Source organism: Falco punctatus (assembly GCF_963210335.1).
Source record: "Falco punctatus genome assembly, chromosome: 9".
In the NCBI taxonomy this organism is placed as follows: Eukaryota; Metazoa; Chordata; class Aves; order Falconiformes; family Falconidae; genus Falco; species Falco punctatus.
In genome coordinates this window covers 51,274,353-51,291,481 of record NC_137589.1, presented here as the reverse complement: position 1 = coordinate 51,291,481, position 17,129 = coordinate 51,274,353, and the positions used below count along the sequence as shown (strand labels likewise).

The 17,129-nt window shown below is 47.8% G+C and overlaps 1 protein-coding gene across 1 annotated transcript in view; it reads left to right on the top strand.

The window, feature by feature from the left end:
* ASTN2 (astrotactin 2) overlaps window positions 1–17,129 on the top strand; it is a 366,433-nt gene that overhangs the window by 312,605 nt on the left and 36,699 nt on the right. The window contains exon 20 of the mRNA XM_080402294.1: window positions 9,244–9,385. Coding sequence (XP_080258420.1) covers window positions 9,244–9,385 — 142 coding nt within the window. The remainder of the gene's footprint in view (window positions 1–9,243; window positions 9,386–17,129) is intronic.

Sequence of the window (17,129 nt, the reverse complement as noted above, 5' to 3'; positions counted from 1 at the left end):
CACCATAGAGGGCCTTTGGTGAGATGGGTTCCCAGGGGACGTTGTCCATCAGAGCTGTCCTGGCTATTAACAACTCCCCTTTCCTGTGGATGCCAGGATTGATTTCTCTTGGTTTCTGGGAAACGTGACTTAAAATTCAGAGCAGAAGGCTCTTCCATGCCAGCATCCTGCTGTGTGTGTATGGCAGGTATCCTCAGTGCCTGGAGTTTGTAAAAAACAGTTTAATAGTCTTTCAGAAATTAAAGCCAGCTATTAGTGCTTAGAGATCTGGGCTGGGGCTCTGGATTGTAGCCTCAAATTTGCCTTTTGCCTGCTATCTTGAAAAAGCAATTTCCTTTCTTTGCATCCATGCTCCTTTGCCTGCCGTGACGCAGGTATATATATTGTAACAGAGCTTGTGTCTTGGCTGAGGGACTTAAATGCTGCCACATCGTCAGATATATTAGTGGCCTTTCCGAAATGCATTGAAGTCTCTGGGCGTCGAGAACCTTGTTGACACGTGTTTTGTCCTCAAGGAAAAAAAAAATCAGCTCAATTTACAAATTAGAAATTGTATTCTGTTCTTGTGTGCAATGGGATTGTGCAGTGATGTGGGAGATCCTGTCTCACCTTGTCATCTCAGGGGACAAGACAGTGATTGCTGATATGATGGTGGATGCTGAAGTAGACTCCTCATGGCCAAGAGATTCCCAGCTCTTTCTCCTCTTCACTGATTTGTGTCTTTTAATGAATCAAAATTGTGTCCCTGCTCACAGCAGAGGGGGTGGAACTAGGTGGTCTCTAAGGTCCCTTCCAACCCAAACCATTCTGTGGTTCTATGAAAATGGTAAAGGAAAAACGTTAACTTCATTATGAGGAAATCAATAAGTGAATGATTCGTTAGCTGTGTTAAGCAAGCTGTTGTGAATATACTCTAGTAACCCAGGTAATTCCTTGTTCAAGAGCTGATGTCAACTCTTGCATAAGTTAGACTTGACTGAGTGGGGTTTTTTCTAGCTTTCTGAGTTTGGTCAGATCATTGCTTCTTTATCATATTTGGCTTCTCTTGTGATACCTGATTGTATAAATGGTGAGTTATAAAGAGAGGCATAGTCAAATGACATGCCTGTCTGAATCTGAGGTAACTGAACATGTCTACAAAAACATTTAGAACTCGTTGTGTTTGCACTCGTTTTAACCTTGGTCCTGCAAGCATGTACATTAGTTTATCTGGCACACGAGTGTAATGGAACAACTCACATGAATAAAGCTAAACATGTGTAAATGTTTGCAAGATATGGGTCAATAATTCTTTGGAAAGCATAGCAAACCAGCTCTATTTTCTTATGCAGTGGTATTCTCCTATCTGTCTTAGACAAGTGATCTGAAATATCTGTAATAATCATTATGGTGTAGTTGCTCCAAATAGCTCACAGCCAGGATGCAACGACTCAGCTAGTGTAAATTGTTATTGTTCCATTGACTTCAAGGGAGCTACAGGAGATTTTATGAACTGAGGATCTGCCCCCACATTCTCAAATGTCCAAAATTGCATATTTAGGCCAAATAAGAGGTCTGCTTCCATGTGGGTGTCTCCATCAGGACTAATTTTTTCTAAGTGTTCGTTGGCTAACAGGCTGCAGATTTGTTTGCAGTTGTGTGTGCTGAGCCTTTTGGAATATACTGGTCCAAAGTCTTATCACTAATTCATCAGCATCTATGCACGTTACCTCTATTAAAAATAAATGGGACAAAAAAAAATACATTTTTTAAACTGGTTGCTACTAAAGGCAGTGGTTTGGTCCAACTTTCCAGCACTGAGCCATGAAATGTAAGAAGGGACTGGGATCAGGGTCAGGCAACAGTGGCAATATAGAAGATATTGGCTGGATCTAAGAAGCCAAAAAACACTTTCCCTGTAAGCGCAAGGAAGAAGTGAAGCACAAACCGGATGATGGCTTTTCAGCATAGGTTTACATTAATTTGATTCGATAAATCGCCCAAGATAAATGTGGTTTTAGCATTTAATTGCATACTGAGTTATTTTCTAGGAAATGTTCTTCCCCCCTCCTGCTAGCCTGGTATTTGCATGTGTGTGTAAGGCTTGATCTGCAGTGGGTGCAAGTCAGCGAGTGGGGTTCTGTGGGTCGTTAAACCGCTGGAGTATCTGGTCATAAAAAGCTGAAAATAAATGAGAGACGGCTCAGCAGAGCTGGAAATGAAGGACCCGACCCAGCTGTTTGGCAGGTCTCCCCTGTGTTCTTCGTAGACCATGTACTGGGCAGCTTAGGAGGCTCGTGTGCTACTGTAAGTCAAGCATTGTGGGTACATCACCAGAGCCCGCTTGGACTGGCCAGAGTCACCTTGTCATTGATTTTTTTTTTTTTTTTTTTTTTTTTTTTTTTAAGGAAGGATCCCAGGATTTGTTCTCTGACATGTCTCACGGTGGAAGTTGTTCCCCTTCAGGTTTAGTTCTCTTAATCCCAGCAGAAGATGAAACATCCCAGTACTCTGGACTGATGGAGCCCAGGTCCTTGGTGCCATCTTTACATCCAAAATTTGAGAGTCATTTTCCGACAGTAGCTCGTTCTCCTAGGAACTGCAAGAGTAGATTTGTGCGTTTAAGAGGAAAAAGGTTATGATACAGGTTTTGTTGCCATCTCAGAACTACCTGACATACCAGTTTATGCTGTAGAAGAGTGCTTTGGGGCTGTAGCAGGGCTGGTGGGATTTCTGGTGAACATAAGGCTCTGTGCAGCCCCTGGATCTGCTACAGACTGCTGACTGTTGGCCTTGGGGACCACCACATGGTCTGGATCACTGGTGTGTTGTTTAAAAATCTCTAATTTAAAAGAAGCTACAAATGAAAGGAAAGCAATAATGAGGGTGGGGACTAGACCTGTGGTGATGAGAGCGAGAACTAGACTTGTGGCGATGGACAAAATCTTCTCAGACAAGAAGTATCCGAGGACAAAGCTCATGTCTTTGCTTTGTGTCTGCACAACTCCCAGCACAAATAGGTTCCCGCTTTGCCTTGAAAGCAAGTAACTATTTTAACATGCTGCAGAGCCCAAAAAAACCTCCAAGGGAATAGACAAATTCACTTGGACTCTCCACCATGCTAATGTGAATACGTGGCTTTGAGATTGGAACTGGCTCATGCCTAGATGGCTCCAAGCACAGCAGAGTCAGCTTGTGTCTGGCTGTGGTTGACCCTTAGCAACCCAGTGAACCTTGAGAAATACTGGAGGGCTCGTAGCACAGAATGAAATGCATTAATTCTCACTTTCCTCCAGCAGCATACTGCCTTGGGGGAGATGGAGGAGGTGATGTGTTTTTATATGAGTTGAAGCAGTTTTTCTGAGATCTTAGATACTGACTGTGAAAGAACTGTGATAAGCAGTCTGTGGAGAGTTCAGGTGAAGGAGTCCTGCTGGTGACCCTGAAAGAGTTCGCTCATGATTAGCCTTGTGCATCATGTTTTTAGAACATTGTAGCTCATCCAAATTAAGACCATTTCCTTTTGTTTGACTGCCTGTCTTGATAAGAACAGTGCAAGAAAGCCCATCCTTCAGTTCCACATGGTCACTCTGTATACAGCAAGTTCTAGCCCTGGAGAGCACCAGCAAAGCCATTTGAGGGACTTTGGTGGCACTGGAATGCAACTTGTGCTCTTAGCTCAGCTAAAGCATTGCTCCTTTAGTTTTAGCGATCTACAAATGCAGTCTTCCACCAGCAGCAGGGAACGGGGAAGCCCAGAGGAGAGCTCTTCGTCATTATTAATGTGTCTAGTAGCATACAGACACAGGAAGCAAATTCCCCTAGAATTCATAACTTAGGCAAGGTGAAGTCGTTCGCAGAAGTACTGCAATCTGCACCTTTGTACAAGTTGGCAAGTGAGCCAGGAACTGTGCCCAAAGTTGCAGAGCACATTCACTGGCTTTTCTGTTTTAGCCTAGACAACCCGTACCCAGCCAGAGGGATTCCCAATGGATGTGTCTTTGAGAAAAGTCACGAGAAAGAAATTATTTCAGAGGCTGCAGGCTTTTTGGGCACGGGGCTTAGGCTCCCATCTAACGCGAGAGGTTGGCATGCATGGATGCTCCCAGAATGTGGACAGAAGATTTTTTAGTAATGACAAGGCCTTTTTCTTTCTTTTATAATCTGGCAAGCCGTGTAGGGAAGGAGGTTTTGACATCCTTCCACAAGGATCAGTAGGGACAGTTTGCTTTTAATGATCTAGGCAGCAAGACAGACCATCTGCTGATGTAAATCGGAACAGCTCCGTCGCCTAAAGTTATGTTACAGTAATTTAAATCAGCCCATCGTCTTCAGGACAAACCACCTTTCGCTGCCTTCCCCCACTAAGCACCAGATCCAAAGCACATTAAACCCAGATACAACCTCGTTGTGGAGGAACCACCCTGCAAGCCTGTGCTGCCCATCTACCCATCCAAAATCCCAGCCCAAGCCTTCTGCTCACAGCCCTCCTCTGAACCTCCCCTCCCCAGAGGCAGAGCCCTGGAGGAAGATGGGATGAGGACCCCCAAAAGGTGACAAACCTGGAGGGCTGAGCGTGCCATTTGTTTCCTCATTTCAGGAACCAAAACCTGGCAAGAGCAAAGTGGACTAAGGTCTCTTTTTCCATCTGCTTTACTGGCATTGCTCCGGAGGTCACTGCCGGGGATGGAGGTCCTCACTGGGCCCCATCTGCCTTCCCCGGGCTCCCTCATGTATGCCCACTTGGGCCTCTGACATTCTACTCTGTTTTTCTTTCCTTGAAAATGGATCGGGAATTGGGAGCCGCTGTGCCGGAACGCGCCTGTTCCCCATTACAGCTCCACCGGGGCTGTAACACGATCGTGCCTGCTCCGTACCCACACAGATATTTATTTATCCATACAGGCTTTCTCCTTGTTTTCATTAAGTTAGGCAGAAAAGGTTAATCTTTCTCCTGCTAAAGCTTCAAAACCAACCAAGCTAAATAAAATATGATTTCTTTCATTTCTTTTCTAAAGGACACTCTCTCTCTTCACCCCCCCATGCACCCCCCCCTCGCCTTAAGTACCAGAATGAGGTCACAGTCAGAGATGCCACAAGAGTAAATTGAAAACAGGTTGAAAAAAAGCAAAAGGGAGAAAGACGGAGGGAGAAAACGACAAACAGAAGAAAGTGGCTGGTAATGTTGCAGGGTTGGTTTCATCCAGTCTAGTAAAGAAGCTGTCAAGACAGAGATGGTGGTGCCTTCCTGCTTTGCCCTTTGTGCTCTTTCTAGGAATCTCAAAGGTGAATCACAGCAGGGAGGTCTCCTCTCATCTTCATTTCCACCATGGTTTGCGCCGCCTGGGTTTTGTCTGTGCTGCTCTCAGCACAGAGACATGGGCTGAAGGTGGGGGAATGCTGGTGAGGGTCCCAGAGCTTCCTTGTGCTCCTCTAACCTCCCGGAGGCTCCTGGCTTCGCTCTCTTGTTTAGACTGGTTGAATTCAACACCGTAACTGTTGTTGTCTTCGGTGGGATGGTTGATAGGTGATTCATCCTGCCTGCCGCCCGCAACTGCTGGGCGCTGGCACAGGTCACGGTGGAAGGACTGAGGCAGACTAAGACTGTTGGATGCTGTGAGCGAGCGGTCTGAGTCTGCTCCCATCCATTTTTGTTCCTCGGTCCCCATTCCTGCCTGTTTGAGCTTCCTGCTACTAGAAATGTGCTCGCTCGAGAGCAGATTACCAGCTCAGCCTTGCAGAGAAGCAGCTGAGTTGGGGCTTCCCCCCCCCCCCCCTCAAGTTGAGTTCCCAGGTGGCCATCCCAAAGCCATCACCGGTGGGGTGACCTATATACTTTGCTGTTGCCAGAAGTTTGCAATGTTCACAAAACGGGGCTAACGCCTTGGCAAGCTCCAAGCATGCTGTTGTTTTCCTCTGGTTTAGGGAGAGCTCTGACTCACTGCAACACCAGGATCAGTATAAGATACATGTTTATAAAAACTAAAAAGAGGAGGTTTTCCCAACTCCACAGCTGTGTCTGTGGGAGAGGATGAGGTGGTAGGGAGCGGTTGCCCTGGAGAGGGAAGGAAAATGCCACCTGGAGGGAGCTGCATCTCCCCGACGGTCATTAGTAGAGCAGAGATCAATTTGCAGAAGCTGCCTGGGGAACCGAACGGTTTGGGCCAGACCAGTCCCAGGAAGGCGGTTGTGTGGAAACGAGGGGGAAAAGAGTCTTGCAGGGATTTGGTGTACAGGTGGGAGAATCAGCATCCCATTGCTGAGCACAATTGCTCCGTTACCTGTAATCAGTGTGCAGCAAGTAGAGTCTTTTGCTCTGTGCACAGCACTTAGCATGGTCATGTTGAGCTCCGGTCTGGATTTATTTACTACTGAGAAGTGAACACAGGTGAGGCATCCTCACAGGATCTGGTCATTTGTCCTTGATATCTGTAACAGCTTATTGCTTTATTTAGCATGACATCAATTATTTATTACTATTAATGAAGGACACAGATGGCTGTCTGGTCAATAAAATATCTCCTACTCCACAGAGATGATCTACTTAGCTATCATTTACTCTGAAGAGAACCTTTGGATTCTTTCTGAAATTTAATAATGCGAGCAAAGATACTACAGCAATCTAGAAGGTTTGTGCTTCAGGGCTGCTTTGGGAGGCTGAAATCCTTCTTGATATTTGCTGGCAGGGTGTGCGAGAACACAGGTTCAGACAGGAAAGAGAAGCCCCTTTGCTTTCCATCACAAGCTACTTATCCATATAATCCCTTCTATAAAGTGATCAAACTCCTTTTTAAAAGATAGTTAGGTTATTTGCCCTTCTCAAGAGTAGACCGTTTGTTCATACCCAATTTACTTTCTCTTGCCATTACTGTCCATTAGCCTAAATATTTCTTTTCCATCTGAGTGCCTGCCGTGTTGATGTATTCAGAGTCATGTGTCTCTGCTTTGCCTTTTTACGGCTCTGCTTGTATGGTAAACTTGCACTTTTTGTTATTTCCCTGTGAAGCCTTCTCTCCTGCTTTCCCCATGCCTTGCTCTTAAGCACAGGTGAGCAACACGACGCACTGAGCTCTCACCTTGTGCAGTTAGGTCAGTATTCCTCTGTTGCTACAACATCCCAAGGCACTTTTCCGTGGTAGGGCAGCATTAGTGGTCCATCGGCCTCTTGCAATGCCAGCAAGTGCACCTGTTGCCTTAGCTGCATTCCACTGACAACATCCCAGTCTAGGGAAAAAAGTTGTTTCCTGGTCCTAGAGAAGGACATTTCATTTCAGCTGCTCTCAGAGCATTGCAGACTGAACAGTCTCTCTGACTTCTTGTGTGCAAGATGAACAAATAAAGCTGCCGTGTGCTGTGCCTCACCCAGGGGATGGCACAGAAACAACTCGCTGTTCACTGCCGTTTGACAGCCTGGGGTAGTTGGTTTGTCCCTGGGGTGTCCCTTACCCCACCCCATCTTTGCTCTATGGTCCATGCAGTCTGGCACCACCAGCGACCTCACTGCAGCTTATGCAGGTGCAGAAAGACTCCCGGGCTGTGGGCTGTGGTTTCAGCACCTTTGCTAGCATCCGTTTTGCTATTTTCATAACGACCTCCTTGCTTTTGTTTGATTGTAGCAAGGCCAACAAGACAGGAAAGTTCCCCAGAGGCTCAGGATTGAACACAAAGCACCCTCTCCCTTGCAGGGATTTTATTGCAAGGGGTTTGGCTTAACCCACGTTGGCAGACCCCAAGAGCTTAGTTTCCCCCATGCAGGGGGACAGCAGTGCACCCCACAACCTAGGCAGGGCTGATCCATGACAACCCAGAGCATCATGTGATGCGTTTGGAAATGAGCAATAGGGTTGGTGTGTTCATTTAAACCGTGAATCTAGAGCTAAGGGGCTTGCTCAAAGCCACTCAGCGCTCATGACTTCCAAGCAGGGATTTTCCTGCTGCCAACCCAACCTGTCCGTGGAGTTGGCTTGTGCACTGGTACGGACCCGGGGCTGGGAACTGGGTTAAATTGCAGAGACCAGTGACAGAGCTGCCTGAAAAAAGTTTGGAAAGAACGAGTTGTGCTGGGAGCATTAAAATGAATAATTAAGGCTTGGATTCCTTTAGGGAGGAAAAGTATTTATTGCTGCTCTTTTCTCTAGCCAAGGGGGACATTTGTTACTGAGTTGTGTATTTTGAGACAAGACGCAAATGTGAGTTGGGGGGGCTGGGGAGGAGGAATTTTTTTTCTTTTACCTGGGTAATCTGGCTGCACAGTGAGACATTCTGGGCTGCTCATACCACTGGGTTCTTTCTTACGGTCTATACCAAGAACCTAGACTTGTGCTTCATTTCAGTAGCCATCAGTCACTTTTGCTTTTAGAAAAAATAAAGTGCTGAGAAGGGAATTCTCCTCCTCCCTCTGCTGTGGTGTCTTGACATTTACACATGCACAAGGTAGCCGGCAGAGCAATCTGTGGGTCCAGGTTTGCTTATCCCAGCACAACTCTATCAGCTGCAGCAGCCCTTTGATTCCCATCAGTGGGAATGGGGGCACAACCAGGGCAGCTGCTCTGGTTTTTTTACTGCTTGGTACCTTGGGCTTTCAGTTACATTGATGTAAAATGGGAGTTGAATGCAATGAGCATTCTTGCCCACTGCAAGGAGACAGGTTGCATGACAGTAGATAATCATGCCTGAAAAGATTAATAAATGGAGTGTTTTCAGTTTTAGCTGGTTTACGATCTAAGTGTTTAATAAGCTTTATAAACTAGAAGACACACCACCCCCCCCAAAAGAAAGTTTTTCAGCATTTTTAATCAGTATTTTTTTTCATTTCAATGCTTGTAAAGGGTCGAGTGTTCTTCAGCACAGCTGAAGGAGCTCCAGTCAGAGCTCCAGGAGATGGCAGAGTGCACCTCAACAAAGCTACTGATATTCATTGACTAAAAATAATAATAAAAAAACCCAAACCAAAACATACATGCACGCACCCTGAGCACATTGAGAGCAATTCCATCCAAGCTCTGAAAATGTCTTCTTTCCTGATAATCTAACACAGCAGAAACACATTTTGCTGTGACAACAGCTGGTGGCCCAGTTGTGTTTGCTACTTGCTTTGTCCATAGACGATATTCTCCACAGAGACTTGGGGCCATTCCTACCAGCCACAGCTAGAGTTTGTTGATTGCCTGTCCTGTGTAGAGCTGTTCCTACAGTGTTTTTCAAATAGCAGTAATTTTGCACCTGTATTGATGTCTTGGTCTTGCTCATCTCTTTGCTCTCCAGGAGAATCCTTGAGCTTTGCGGATGATTTGCTTTCTGGCCTTGCAACATCCTGTGTGGCAGCGGGTAGGAGCCATGGAGATGTCCCTGAAACCAGCCTCTACTCAGTCATTTTCAAGTGCCTGGAACCAGATGGTCTGTACAAGTAAGGAGAGGCATGTGGGGAGGGTCTGGGAGCAAGGAGGCTTTTCCGATGCTATTATTTGATTGTTACTGACCTGTTCGGTCAGCCCAATGTTACAGCAGACACTGGGCAAACAAGGAGACTCTTTCTGTTGTGTAGGATGTTCTGCTCAGCTGGTGAAAATTGAAAACCAATGTTTGCCAGTACAGTGGTGGAGGCACTGGGAGTCTGTGGGAGACTCCACTGGAATAACTCACATTTTCAGCATCCTGGGCTTCCTGGTCCATGCCGGGTGGATAGGGTCGTCTGTCACGGATGAACTGAGCTAATACCATCAGATTGAAGCAAGTTGCTAAATGCCTGGTGGACTGAAATAGCCAGATATTTAAAGTGTGATAGGTAGTGTTTATATAAGTTGCTGTTTACGTCGGTAGGACACATACCACAGATCAGCGAGGCACCACGTCCATCTGCCAACCACCCAGTTCCCCCTGCAGGGGTGGCTGGCCGTGTCTGTGCTGGTGTTCTCTTGCCTCTTCTGAGATGTTCTTTGAGCACGTGGGATTGGATTGTCTGTTTGAATCACGTGGAGTAATTAGTGTCCAAAGCAAAGGGATCATTTCAGGATCTGAATATTAACTTCCCCTTCATTATCATTTGGAGGAGGTCTGGGCTTTTCAACTTGGCTTGTGTTAGTGAGGGCATCCTCTGTCTTGAGGGGAATATCAGGAGTCAGGACAGTAAGAGAGAAAAAAATTGAGAAATAAGGCAAGGAGACAGAGCAGATACAGAGTACACGAGAGAGAAACACCCAGGGCTTAATGTCAGAGAGACTGTAATAATTAAAACAGATTTTGTAGTGAGTAATGAAACTTTTTATAGGACCACAAAAGCATTTAAAGTGAGAGCTGGCAAATGGTCTGTCAGTGAGAACTTTTTAAGACCTTGATTAATACTTTCCCTTTGCCTCCCTCTTCACCACCCCCTGGTTAAGTATCTTGACAGCCTCCGAAGAAGGAGCAGCCTTTATCACACATCTCTCGAGCAGGGCTGCCTCCAGGAGTGGGCTCCAAGTGATACCTCTTTCCATTTAATAATTGTAAATGTTTTTCTTGTTAAATATATATATATATAATGCATAAATACAATTATTAATATCTCTGGGAACTCTGCTGCTCTGAAAAGGTGCCAGGGAGAGGCTGGAGCAACCGCAGAGCTTGCTAATAACCCGCCGCCCATAAAATCAGCTGGTTGTGAGCTCTCAGCCGTTCGGCTTACGGCTGCTAGGGGCACCGGGGGAGGGAAGAGCCGCTGGGTTTGATGGGGGGGCTGCTGCTGAGGTGAGTGCATGGAGCTGGGAGCCAGAAGGTCTGGCTCTTGGGCAGCCTGGGCTGCCAAATCATCTTCCCCATCTGCTGGGCAGGGATAATTGCACTCACCCATCGCTTTAGGGGCTCTGTTATCTAATTCCTGGTGTCTGCATAGGGCTGGGAGAGCCTTGGGTGGACGGCAGAAGGCTTTGTCCAGAGTCTTGTCATCTCTTCCGTCAAAGCCAGGCTTCTGCTTCGCAGTTATGAGGCACATGGCCACGGAGGGGGTAAGCAGTCAGCCATGCCCCCTGTTCTGGGGGTGGCTATGGGCAGCTCCGACTCTCTGTGGGTGCCCTTGGGTGAGGGACAGTAGGTTTTTGTGGGGAGCCGTGGCTGCAGGCAGCCAGCAGGCAGCAGTCCCCTGGCATCAAGGAGCTTTGGACCTCATCCTTCTGTGGGGACAGGCCCTGGGGTGACGCACAGTGTTGGCTCCGTCCCACAGCTAATGCTCAGCAGGGCTTGGCACGCTGTTCCCAGGGCTGTGCACACATGTATGGACACATGTTTGTGTTGGCACCCGTGGGGCATAGACCCACGCTCCTGGGCATCCAAAAAAGTGTGCATGCACACACACTACAGCACACCCTTCTTAGCGCTGGCTGCTGCACGCCCAGCACACCTGCATGCACTGGTACACCTTACTGCTCAGTGTGTTTGCATGCACTGCCGTGGATGCATGCATATCCGACACACACACGTTTGCTCCATCCTGCGTCCTAACCAGCACGTGTTTACTTGGCATCTGAGCGTTCTGAGATACATCGGCACACGCATCAAATATCCCTCTGTTCAGATGTCCATACAGTTGCAACACAGCATGAAGAAAGCCAGAACAGTGAAATGTGAGGCTAACACTCTGTTCTGAGCCCGTGCAGATGTAACAACAACAGAAACATGGGAACAGGGTCATTTCGTAAATTGAATTTCTTCTGCTTGTTTCATTTGTTTCTGTGGAAAAATAGCTATCTTGGAAGGCTCTGGCCTGCGTAGAATCCTGATTTAAGCCACTCGACAGGGACCTGTGCTTTTCTCTAGGCTGTTAGGTGAGCACACAGAGTCTGCAGCACTGATGCTTTTGCTTGTTCAGTAGTCTGAGGGTATCACATAAACCGAGAGAGATTGTGGAAGTCTCTTCTGCTCTGTAAATGTGTCAGACATTCTGTCTCTTTTCTTCTCCAGTACCTACGGCAATTCCACTCTGCCATTGACCGTTCAGTTGGAGTATTACCAGCCTGAGATCAAAGCTGGGCTTAAGTATGAAAGTCAAAACCAAAATATGCTCTACAAGCAAACAAATAAACAAAGTCAGATTGATTCCTTTGCTTTTGAGACTTCTGTAATTTCAAAACATAAGCTAACAAAAGAAGAAATAATTTCTTCGTCCTTTGCAATTTCGGTCTGACAAAAGTATGTTGCCTGTCAGCCCTTTTCTTCCCTTTGCCTGTAGTGCCTTGGGGTTGAGGTGTCCCTGCACGGAGGGTTTTCGAAGGGAAAGTAGCTCATGTCAACAAAGATGTGTGTGCTCTGTAGGCTCCGGTACGCGTGTGGAGAGTCCTGCCGGTCTGTCAGACATGGGTGCCCATGTGTGGGGATCCCTGCTGCTGATGTTCACACACACAGGGACACTGAGGGTGGTCCTTGAAGACTGTCAAGTTTGGTTTAAGCTGTTAAAACCCCAAAGTCTTATAATTCTTTCAAAATGCATTGCAGGAGAGGTGTTTGTTCTCCCCTGAGGTTGGCTAGAAAGCAGTCTGTCAAGTGTCCTCCCAGGTTGAACTGGAAGAGGATGGGTGAGGAAGGCAGAGGGAGAGATGCCTGTGTGTCTGTTTAGTACTCGTTTTGCATGGACCAGCCAGCCCGGACAGTGGTTAACACCAGTCAGACTGATCGTTTGGGAGCTTGGGAGCACTGTGCTGTGACAGGCAACTTGTGATGCACCAAACACCAGTCAAGAGGAAGGGCTCTCGCTTGTCTCAGAGGTCAAACTCAGCCTGGAAGGACTAAGCTTTCATTACTCATGGCCCTTACATAGCTCAGCATCCTACAAACCCAACTGATCTCGTCACTGTGGAGATAGGAGCTTCCCTTGTGCTTCCCACAGCCTCCCTGAGCCTTCGGTCCAGCTCATCCATCTCAGCTTCTCACCCTGTCGTTCCTTGAGTGCCTGGGGATGCCTCTTCACTGAGCTGTACCTGATCAGCCACTGGAAAGTGGTTTTGCCAGCCCAGCACGTTCATTTCAGATACTTGGGGAGACACCAAGTATCCCTCAGCCAAAAAAGGGAAATTTTGGAAAGCGAAATGAAAACCCCCTCCAGCTCCTCAGTGGAGCTGCAGTGCAAACACACCAACTCCTTCCCTGCGCCACAGATACTATAATTATAGATTAGATTAAATCCCAATGTTTCACTTTATTTACATTCCTGACCTAGCCTATTCATTTCCGGTGTTTGTGCCAAGAATCAGCACAAAATTTACTGGAAATAATATGGAAGTCATCAGGATCCCTTCCAAAGCCTTTCCTTGGAGTGTGTTCATGTGCTAAGAAGGAGCCTCGACTTTGCATTCCCTTTGTTGGCTCTGATAGGGTTTGCCCAGGCTGATCCTGAACCAACCCAAAGGCTCTGGGAGAGCAAGTTTCGGGAGTGTTGGAAGGGTGGAAACCCCTTCCCAGGGGATGGAGATGGGACACTGCCATCAGATGGAAGGGGATTCAGTTAGACCTTAGAGTAACAACACAAGGCTTTCACCTGCAGCCAAGACCCACCAAGCCCTGCCCAGACAGCATCATCCCCTGTAGGGTCTGGAGGCCATCGCCAGCATGGCCAAGCTTAGCCTCTGTCATCACGTCCTGGCTGACAGCGTCCTTTTATTTCAGCCAGCTTAAGGCAAGCAGCAAAGGTGTTGAGTAGGGAGAACCCATCATAGCACAGAGAGACAGCAATTGCAATTCAGCCGGCTGAATGTGCTGGAGGAGCTGGCCCAGAGCAAGGCTGATTAATGTTGACTGACCTCTGCCTTGTGCATAGCTGGGATAAAAAGTGGAATGGAAACCCTTGGTGCTCAAGAGTGTGCTAATGCTGGCAGCAGTCCGCTGTTCCTTATATGATACTAATTGTTATTGTTGGTCTTCCATCAGAAAGACACGTGAGTGAGCACTGGAGCAATCGGAGACAGATCCCAAATAGCTCAGTGGCATGGGTTAAAACACATCTGTTACAGCCCTTGGCCGAGTCCCCTGTGTGCACAGGAGCTGTGCTGCTTCATTGAATCCACCTCTTCTATTCCACATGCTCTCCAGCTTCCTGAAGCTGAGTGGTGTATGGCTGTAGTTTCTTCTCAGGCACTCCTGGCTTGCGGAAGCTCAAACAAGGCAAGTCAGCAGTTGAACAAGTGTTTGCTGAGTCCCTGTGCTTTAAATGCAGGCTCGTCCTCCCTCAGCAGTTTAGGGTTGCTTCAGAATCAGATGTGTGGTCATTTTTGCTGAAGGAAGCCCAGCACCACACTGTCTGGCCCTGACTGGGCTGCGCACGGATCACTGCAGTGGAAGTGGGTTGGTGCCAGGAAGGATGGGCTGTACATGGAGGTCAGGGGTTCAGCACAAGGAGGAGACAATCTCTCTTACTGCTGATATTAATGAAGTCCCATGCATGGAAGAAGGTTAGTTCCCGTTGAAGTTTCCAGTGTTAGGAGGGTACACATAAAAAAGCTGTAAGGAAGACATTCATGCTTTCTTCAGGGCCAGTCAAAGTGCTGGAGGCTTTCCCCAACTTTGCCATTTGCTCTGCTGAGTGATTTAACCAGATCACTTTGTCTCACTTTCATCCTCATCTGTTTGCCTGTCCCCTTCATAGGCACAGGGTTTAAGCTCTGTTTCGCTGTCTCTGCATACAGCCCAGCCTGGGTGAATGAGATCAGGGCTTCCAGGTGCTGCTGCAGCATCCGTTGGCCATCGCGCTTCTTAAAGTTTCGTTTGTGCCTCAATCCTTCTGATCTCTCTCTGCCACCAGTATTCAGCCACCTGGGACACATCTGGAGTCAGGATGTACCTTTCTACTGACCTTATGGAACCTTCTTCCCTGATTGTCCTGGTTAAACCATGACGCTAGTGTCTGCCAAGTGTATGAGCATCCTCTGTCCTTTTTGCTGGAAAGATCAGGTTATCCTCCCCAAATTCTCTGCTTCTGCTCATACCCCATGCCACAAAGAGAAACAGAACAGCCTTTGTTGCCTCCCACATTTGGCTCCTCCCCATCCCTTCCTCAGGACATCTGGATTGAAACAACATTCTTGTTTTTGTCCTAAAACCTCCCGGCATCCAAACTCCAAACCTGGCTGGGTCCAGGCCCATTCGTATTGCTTCTCTGGGGGTGGCTGCAGGAAGGCTGGCAGCGGGGGAGGGAGGAGGAGGAGGAGGAGGCATGGACAGGTCGTTGTGTAGGGTATTGCAGCTGGGGGAGTGTGCAAATATAGGATTCTTCTATGGTAACGGGGTGGAGAGGAGGAGCTTGGCCTCTTCATTTGTTGGTAGACAAATGGACCTTTGCAATTCCACCTTTTCCCCGTCACCCATCCCCTGTCGGCAGCCCTTTACAGTTATGGACTTGGAGAGTATTCTGATTTCTGAGTGTGTAGAAACCTAATGCCACTAACATACATCTGTCCAAGTCTTATCTCATTGCCTAATGGGAGAGCAAGTACAAGAGATGCAATATAAATATCAACGCACAGGCGTTGCTGGCTTTGATTTGCCTCTAAGCTATGCATTGTGCTACTGCGTTGGAGTCATTTGCTTTGTTCATCAGTTCTCCGTGGTATAGAACACTTTTTTCCTGAAGGCTGGAAAGCTGGGGACCAAGTTGGTTTGATTCTTACAGCAAGGTTTGAACCCTCTCCCCTTCCAGGACACAAGGAATTCACTGCTTGGCATGGACGTTTCTTTTATCTTGTAGGGAAGGAATAGGTCAGGAGAAGGGCAAGTGCTTTTGTTCTTGTTGGCCACGTCCTAGCAAGGGGAACTGAGGCAGGGAGAGGTTATGTGACATGCCTGAAGTTTGTTCAGTGGGCTGGAGCTGAGCAGAGTCAAGAGCTGCCCTTGCTTACACTTCACATAAGCCCCACTTCAGGAAAGCACTTAAGAGAATTGCTTTTTTGGTCAGGGGATTAAGCAATACCTCCTGCATAAAAATGCAGTTTCCTCTTCCTAATTTCTGCCTCCCGTCAGGGACCCAGGTACCTGAGAGTGCGCATCAAGGAACCCGAGGCAGCCCCTCGAAAGTGCTGCTGGCTGGCTTTATGTCTCACACCTCCCCTCTCTCTTGTTCCTATTCTCAGTGTGTTGGTGGTGGGTTTTTTTTTCCCAGCAAAACCAACCTGGTGGCAAAATGACATTTTTGCACAGCCCTAGAGACAGCAGGTGATGCCCCTTTGCCAGCTGGAGTTTCCCCTCTGTTCCGAAGTGCCGATGAAGCTCCTGCCGCTGCACCTCCAGGAGCGATGCTCGCTCCTTGTGGGGGGCAGCACCAGGGCTTTGACACCAAGAGGCAGTGTTACATCACTTCTGCAGATCCGAGCCCTGCTTGCAGTCTTGCTGGGGTGCACACAGCCCAAAACAAGCTCTGCCCATGCTGATCCTGGAATTTAAATTATGGGCAAGCGTGATGCAGAAGGATCCAAGCAGACTGCCTGTGAGCCAGCCTGAGCCAGACACAGCATGGCCGCGTTTGCTTGGCAGTCCTGTGGCTTTAGGGTCGCTCTGCCAAGCTACGAGGAGAGCAAGGGGGTGTCAGACGGGGTGCAGGCCTGGGCTAGCAGGGCTGCTCTGCAGCAGGATTGGAGCTGGTACTTTCTGTAGTACGGTGCTGGTGGTGTTTCCCTGCTCAGGTCTCTGTTAGGGTGATTGTCCCTTCGCTGTGCACTGTTTTGTGGCTGGATAGCTCTGGTACACCCCAGGCAGACTCTGCCTGCAAAACGATGGTTGGATTTGCCACGTGTGGGTTCATGTGTCACTAGTAAACACTTTGATGTTTGGGTGGGAAGTTCCTGCCTCCTCCTTTGACTGCCTCCCTGCACCCAGTAGCAGCTCAGCCTGATAACTGCAGACAACTCAGGTTTTTAATGGGCTAATTATAGCCTTAAGGAGTGGCCGAAACAGCTGCATCCGTAAATACACCCCAGGAAGGATGTGACAAGCTGCTCTGGTGCCCAGGTGTTCAGATATTGGTGCACCCACAGGTCTTATCTGAACCTGGAGCCATACCCGCAGCCTGTGGAGTAAATCAGCTCAGGCAGACTCTGGATGGGACCCCAGGTCCCAAAAGCTGGAGATATTTGGCCCAAAAGATGATGCTTATCTAAATAAAAAGATAAGTCATGAGCTAATCCTACCTGCCCATC